The following is a 6,462-nucleotide window of genomic DNA, read 5'->3' as shown; positions in this document are numbered from 1 at the left end:
GAGGGCGGCCTGCTGTCCGGCAACGAGAAGGTGACCATGCAGAACCTCAACGACCGCCTGGCCTCCTACCTGGACAACGTGCGTGCCCTGGAGGAGGCCAACGCCGACCTGGAGGTCAAGATCAAGGGCTGGTACGACAAGTTCGGGCCCGGCTCCTGCCGCGGCCTGGATCACGACTACAGCCGGTACTTCCCAATAATCGAAGAGCTCAAAAACCAGGTGAGAGGTTGTGTCTCGCTCGCGCGTGTGTTCTGTCCGCTGTCGGCCTGGCGTCAGAATGAGTAGGAGGGGGGCTCCTCTGCTTCATTACCCTCATGATAAAAATGGCACCGGCTATAAAACTGTGCCAGCTTTGGTTGCTTCCGGTCCCTCCCCCTGTGGAGCCCTCTGGGCACGCTCTCGTTGTAAGGAACAGCCTGAAAAAGTCCCCCCCCCCGTTCTAGATCATCGCCTCCACCACCAGCAATGCCAACGCCGTTCTCCAGATCGATAACGCCAGGCTCACCGCGGATGACTTCCGACTCAAGTAAGCTGACTCCCTGAGCAAAAGAAATTCTATGACGACTAACGCAAGGAGCTCGGTCAGGCTTATTTTTAATCCCTCCATGGCCGGGGATTAGCTCAGTGGTGCCTATCTCGCAAGCACAAGATCCTGAGTTCGATTCCCGGTAGTGGAAAAAGAAAAAAAAAAATAAAGAAAATATTAGCGACTCTTACTCCAAAAAGAAAAAAAATGCAAAAGCACTTGGATTTAAAATGATATTATCATCCCAATTCTGCACTTTGGCTAGCTTCAGAAAACTGTTATAATACTAGTGCCCAGTAGCCTACTTTTTTTTTTCTCAAATACCTCAACATTTTAAAATTATGATGATGATTACACAATGAACTTTGAAGATGTCTCTTCTGGCTGAATTTGCCCCTTCTCAGCCCCAGAAGGCTCCCATTTATCATGGATTGGTGACCCTGTCCCACCTGGTAACACACTGGACCATCTTTAACCTTTGCTTTCAGGTACGAAAACGAGCTGGCTCTTCACCAGAGCGTGGAGGCCGACGTCAATGGGCTGCGAAGGGTTTTGGATGAAATCACCCTGTGCAGAACGGACCTGGAGATCCAGTATGAAACCCTGAGCGAGGAGATGACTTACCTGAAGAAGAACCACAAGGAGGTAAGAGCTGAGCGCCTATCCGCCTTCCCCAGCCCTGCACACACTTGACTACCTCACACAGAGGACTCACTCATGCACCAGGCGGCCAAGGCACCGCCAGGCAACGCTGGGGGCCGGGATAGATTCCCCTGGCTCTCCCGTTCAGTTTCCCATGGGAAAATGCAAGGAACCACATTTTCCGGGACAATCGGGGTTATAACACCAGCGTCGGGCTGTGTAATTAGAGCTGTGTTAAGATGATCCGCACAGGAGATTATGCTTAATTAGACAGAGTGAAAATGCTTCTAGGACTTCCTGAGAAGCCTGGGTTGGAACCTTTCTACCCCGGTGGCACATTTAAAATGCCAAAACATTAACTTCACGTATACATTGAGTATCTATCCTTCACAATGCTACATATTCTGAATAGATGTGGCTATCAAATTGAATCTACACTTGGGGAGTAGTTTAAGTGTCACCAAGAGTTCTATTTTTTTTAGTTTGTAAGTACATGTGTGTAGTACCTGAAGGCCACACTCCTGTGGGAAGTTGGCACTTACACACAATATCTCTTTATTCCTTTTTTTCATCTCCTCTCCCTTCCCTCCTTCCCTCATCCATTCCTAGAACCCCTTCCATTTCTTCCATATTTATCTTTTCAAAATGGGTCACTTTTGGAAGCAAGATTCAAAATCACATAGCACAGCAATTGTATCCTTGGGATTGCTTTAGGTTGTTTTTTTTTCTAATCTATCCTTGGAAAATAAATTTGGTATTTTTAAACAATCGAAAACATCCATAGTCTATCCAAAATGTGTGTGTGTGTGTGTGTGTGTGTGTGCATTCTATGATAGTTGCACAAGTTCTTTGTGAATTGAAAGCAAATGATTTTTTTTTTTTTTACTTACAGGGGAGACATTAAAAATCAATAGTTTCCAATTCATTCAGAGATTGTTGAGCAGCTACAATAGGTATAATATACAACCTCAGGAGTGAGATCCACACACAGACAGAAAAGGCAGAGCCCAGCAAGGATGCTAGAGCAGCCTGAGGGCTTCCCTGAGGAGGAAAGAAGCCTCCACAACCGTATTCAGATCAGCCCTGGGTGGGAGGAGAGAGACTGTGGCAGACTCACACTGGTCTGAGTTTTTTCCGTTTGCAGCCTTAGAGGTGAGGCTGCTGTTCACAGTTAGGACAGATGCAGTGCACCCTAAGAGCACACTGCTCAGAAGAAGCCATGTATAGACTTTGACTGCAAAATAGATTCAGCTTCCTTTTGATAGCAATCTGTTTTGTGGTACTGGGAAATGACCCCAGGGCCTTTCCGTACTAAATGGCTAAGATGCCCAGGCTGGGCTTGAACTTGTGATCCTCCTGCCTCAGCCAATAACCAGCATTTATATACCAGCCAGGATTTCTCAGTCTTCCTATTATTACTAGCCCTTTCATTTCTCTCTAACAACCCAAAGAAGAATTTTTAACTAACTTCAAATTTTAGATAAGTACATCAAAGCTTAAATGGGTCAGTCAGCCTTCCCAGATTCACCCAGCCTGTGTGGGGCAGGCAGAATTCACGGAGATCGTCTGACCCCGTGGCCAGCAGACTCAGGGCTTCCTCCCCCAGGGCAGCATACGCGCATGCGCACATTTGTGTCTCTGCGGTCGCTTGGGTTATTCTGAATTATGGTTATTCTGAATTATGCGATCTCCCGTTCAGGCTGCCAGGGCTCGGGGTGTGGCTCGGGGGCCTTAAGAACATAACGAGCTGCTCGTCGTCCAGGGCAGTGACACTCACTCTCTAAACACGCAGAATGAGAGAGGAGGACGATTTGTTTTCAGGACTTTTTATTGGGAAAAGGATTTTTGACTTGTTCTGGGCAGCAAAACTAAGAACTGACAAGTTGGGGATGCAGGAGCCAGAGCCCGGCTCGTGGGAAGAGAGCTCTCTGGAACAATAAAAACTCCAGAAACAGGGCCAGGGATTGGGCTCAGTGGTTCCGCTGCCTGCCTTGCAAGCGCGAGGACCTGAGGACCCGAGTTCGATCCCCGGTACCCCCGCAAAAAATATTCAGAAACAGGCAAATAGGCAGCTGCGTGAGGTAGTGAGTCCTGCATACGAGAGAGGTAAGTGGAAGGGAAGGAGGGGAGGTCCCTGCACGGCCTGGGCAGCGGTCACCAGGCGACCTCCAAGGCCCCTCTGGGAGCGTCCAGCTTCCCCTGAGCTCCTGCAGGGCCGAGCTGACCTTGCCTGTGCTCCCAGGAAATGCAAGTCCTGCAGTGCGCGGCCGGCGGCAACGTGAACGTGGAGATGAACGCGGCCCCGGGTGTGGACCTCACGGTGCTGCTGAACAACATGCGGGCCGAGTACGAGGCGCTGGCGGAGCAGAACCGCAGGGACGCCGAGGCCTGGTTCAACGAGAAGGTGCCCCCCCCTCCCGGAAACGCCCCCTGCACCCCGGGCACGGTGCCCGCGGCACTGAGCTCTGTGGCCTTTTCCTCCGTCCTTCCAGAGCGCTTCCCTGCAGCAGCAGATCTCCGAGGACGTCGGGGCCACCACCTCAGCCCGCAACGAGCTGACCGAAATGAAGCGCACGCTGCAGACCCTGGAAATCGAGCTGCAGTCGCTGCTGGCCACGGTAGGCCGAGGACAGGGTCTTCCCTCTCCCGGGTTCCTCTGCAACATGGAGTGGTCGGTTCAAACAGCCCCTGAAAAAGATGTCCGCGAGCGTTTCTGCAATTATCCGAAAACATAAGCAAAGACTAGCATCATCTTTAGAGTAGCTCAAACCGTTGCAAGGCCGCGGGGGTCTGTTCTAAGAAAAGAAGGCTTTGCCCATTTAGTCTACTTTTTTTTTTGTATCGGGATCAGACTCGGATCCTTGCACTTTCGAGGCAGTAGTCAGAACCACGGAGCTAAAGACCCGGCCCTAAGCTTTGCCCTTTTAAAGCAGTGTCACAGAACATCTGAAAGACACGTCTGCGTGAAAACGAAAACGATGATGGGAAAAGTTAACAGGAGGAGAGAGTCAGATGTGCGAGGTCTCTGCACGTCTGACTCGGGGCCTCTTTGTGGTTCTGACAGAAACACTCACTGGAGTGTTCCCTGAGCGAGACCGAGGGCAACTACTGCTCGCAGCTGGCCCAGATCCAGGCGCAGATCGGGGCCCTGGAGGAGCAGCTGCACCAGGTCAGGACGGAGACCGAGGGCCAGAAACTGGAATACGAGCAGCTGCTCGACATCAAGGTGCACCTGGAGAAGGAAATCGAGACTTACTGCCGCCTCATAGACGGGGATGAGGGGTAAGCGAAGGAATAGACATGCAAGACATCCTCGGACTAGGCCCTCTGTGTCCATGAGTTCTGGTCCTTAGGTTCCGTTGACCACTGGGGAAAATACTCGAAAATTTAAGACTTGCATCTGTTCTGAACATGTACAGAGATTTTTCTTGCCATCCTCTAAACGACACAAATATTTGCACAGTGTTTGTATTGCCCTAGGTATTATTAGGAATCTAGAAATGATGTGAGGTGTAGGGGAAGATGTCCATAGGCCGTACACAAAAGCTATGTCATTTTATAGAAGGGACCTGAGCATCCTGGGATTTGGGGGTCTGCTGGGGTCCTGGAACCCATGGCCTCCTGTACGGAGGGAACAACTTACCTTCCAATTTGCTTTAAACTTAGACCCCCGGACACCGAACCTGAACTAAGGTAGCTGAATTTAGTGTCTCAAACGGTAAATTTTAAACGTAATACTCTGCTGCCAAGATATACATTAGCAACATTTTACCAAATAAAATCATCAAACACCTGGCATTTCAGGAATGTAGATTAAAATATCACTTATTCATGCTAAAGCCAAGCAGGCTCAACTGTGCAATCCACCAAACAGAGTCTCAGCAAAGAACTAAAGGAAACCTAATAGTGGACCAAGAACTGAAGGGGTTGACTCATTTCCTATCTGTGGTGATGTTTTTGCAGGGCTTGTAAGTCTGGAGGTTATAAGTCGAAAGACTTTGGAGCCGGTAGCATGGGAAATCAAATCAAAGGTAAGAAAAATGAAATTCCATTGCTATGCTGTACTTTATTTTCAGATTCTTTTCTTTTTTCTTTTTCTTTTTTTTTTCTCGGGACCTTGCACTTGCGAGGCATGCAGCGGAACCACTGAACTAAATCCCAGCCCCTGTACTTCATTTTCAACACACAGTTGTTGGCTTTTATATTATCACAGCTTTGTAAGAGCAGGTTCATTTCAGACTTATAGAAGGCATCGGCTCACATCTAACTTTAGAGATGCCTGTTAACTTTATGCAGCCAATTGCTATAGTTTTACCTAATCAAGTAGTCAGAATTCCCCAAACGTGAGCCTGCGTGTTTGTGCTTACTGTCCGTAGTATCTCTGATAGGATTTCTTCTTCATCTGTCTACAATAATTTTTCAGACCCAATCAAAGCCATAGTGGTTAAGAAAGTCCTTGAGGAGGTCGACCAGCGTAGCAAGATACTGACCACCAGACTCCACTCCCTGGAAGACAAACCTCAGAGCAATTAACGGAGGGCACTGCCAGTGATCCTCGAGAGGAAAAGGCACTGAGCGTGTCCGGAGAAATGAGCAAGTCTAAGGGCAGCGTCCGCCTGCTGTGTTTCTGTCCCTTTCTGTTTCCGGGCTGTCAGCCCATTCCGCGGAAGAATGCCGCAGAGAAATCTGTTGCCAACCCTTCCTACTCAATAAATTTTCTTCCTTTTGGCAAGTTATTTCCGGTGATGCTGTCTTACTTAACGATGCTTGTGAGTGACCCAGATACCGTGGTGCCTCGGTTCACGGACGTCATTCTTCCCACGACTCCGGTCGAAAACCAACCTGGACGAGAACCGAGTCAAATTTCCCCATGAGGTCAACACGACTGACGCTAACCAGCAAATTTGATTCGGTCCCTGTTCAGTTCAGTTTGCAACCGGAATCGTGGAAAGAATCGCGTTCGGAACAAAGGAACTATTGTAGGAACATGTCACTGTTTGTGATTTGTATGAAATTTTAAAAAATAGTAATAATTTGCCCCCAAGAATTTCACAAGATTTTCCCTGATAATTCAAAATAGGCAAATTCAGTGTCTCTGGTGTGAGAACCTGAAAGTGTAAATAAGGACTAGAAGGTGCAGCAGATCATGTGAAATAGGAAGAAAAGGGACAAAGGGGAAGTGGGGGGGGAGGGGAGAAGAAAGAAGGGAAAGGAATTAATATGAGGAAAAAGAAAAAACGGAAACAAAGTCTTTGCAGACAGGGAGGGGTGGAGGGGATGAAGGGAGGGTGGGG

The 6,462-nt window shown here is 48.7% G+C and overlaps 1 protein-coding gene across 1 annotated transcript in view; it reads left to right on the top strand.

The window, feature by feature from the left end:
• The window catches only part of Krt25 (keratin 25), a 6,499-nt gene extending 502 nt beyond the window's left edge, over nucleotides 1-5,997 (top strand). Inside the window, exons 3-10 of the mRNA XM_033763126.1 lie at nucleotides 4-219; nucleotides 444-526; nucleotides 1,015-1,171; nucleotides 3,411-3,572; nucleotides 3,661-3,786; nucleotides 4,233-4,450; nucleotides 5,132-5,199; nucleotides 5,592-5,997. Coding sequence (XP_033619017.1) covers nucleotides 4-219; nucleotides 444-526; nucleotides 1,015-1,171; nucleotides 3,411-3,572; nucleotides 3,661-3,786; nucleotides 4,233-4,450; nucleotides 5,132-5,199; nucleotides 5,592-5,701 — 1,140 coding nt within the window. The 3' untranslated portion in view covers nucleotides 5,702-5,997. The remainder of the gene's footprint in view (nucleotides 1-3; nucleotides 220-443; nucleotides 527-1,014; nucleotides 1,172-3,410; nucleotides 3,573-3,660; nucleotides 3,787-4,232; nucleotides 4,451-5,131; nucleotides 5,200-5,591) is intronic.
• The last annotated feature ends 465 nt before the right edge of the window (nucleotides 5,998-6,462 follow it).

This window comes from Fukomys damarensis, unplaced genomic scaffold (assembly GCF_012274545.1).
Source record: "Fukomys damarensis isolate Sample0158 unplaced genomic scaffold, DMR_v1.0_HiC HiC_scaffold_13, whole genome shotgun sequence".
Taxonomy (NCBI): Eukaryota; Metazoa; Chordata; class Mammalia; order Rodentia; family Bathyergidae; genus Fukomys; species Fukomys damarensis.
Note: the sequence above shows the minus strand (reverse complement) of the source record. Positions and strands in the feature narration are given on the sequence as shown.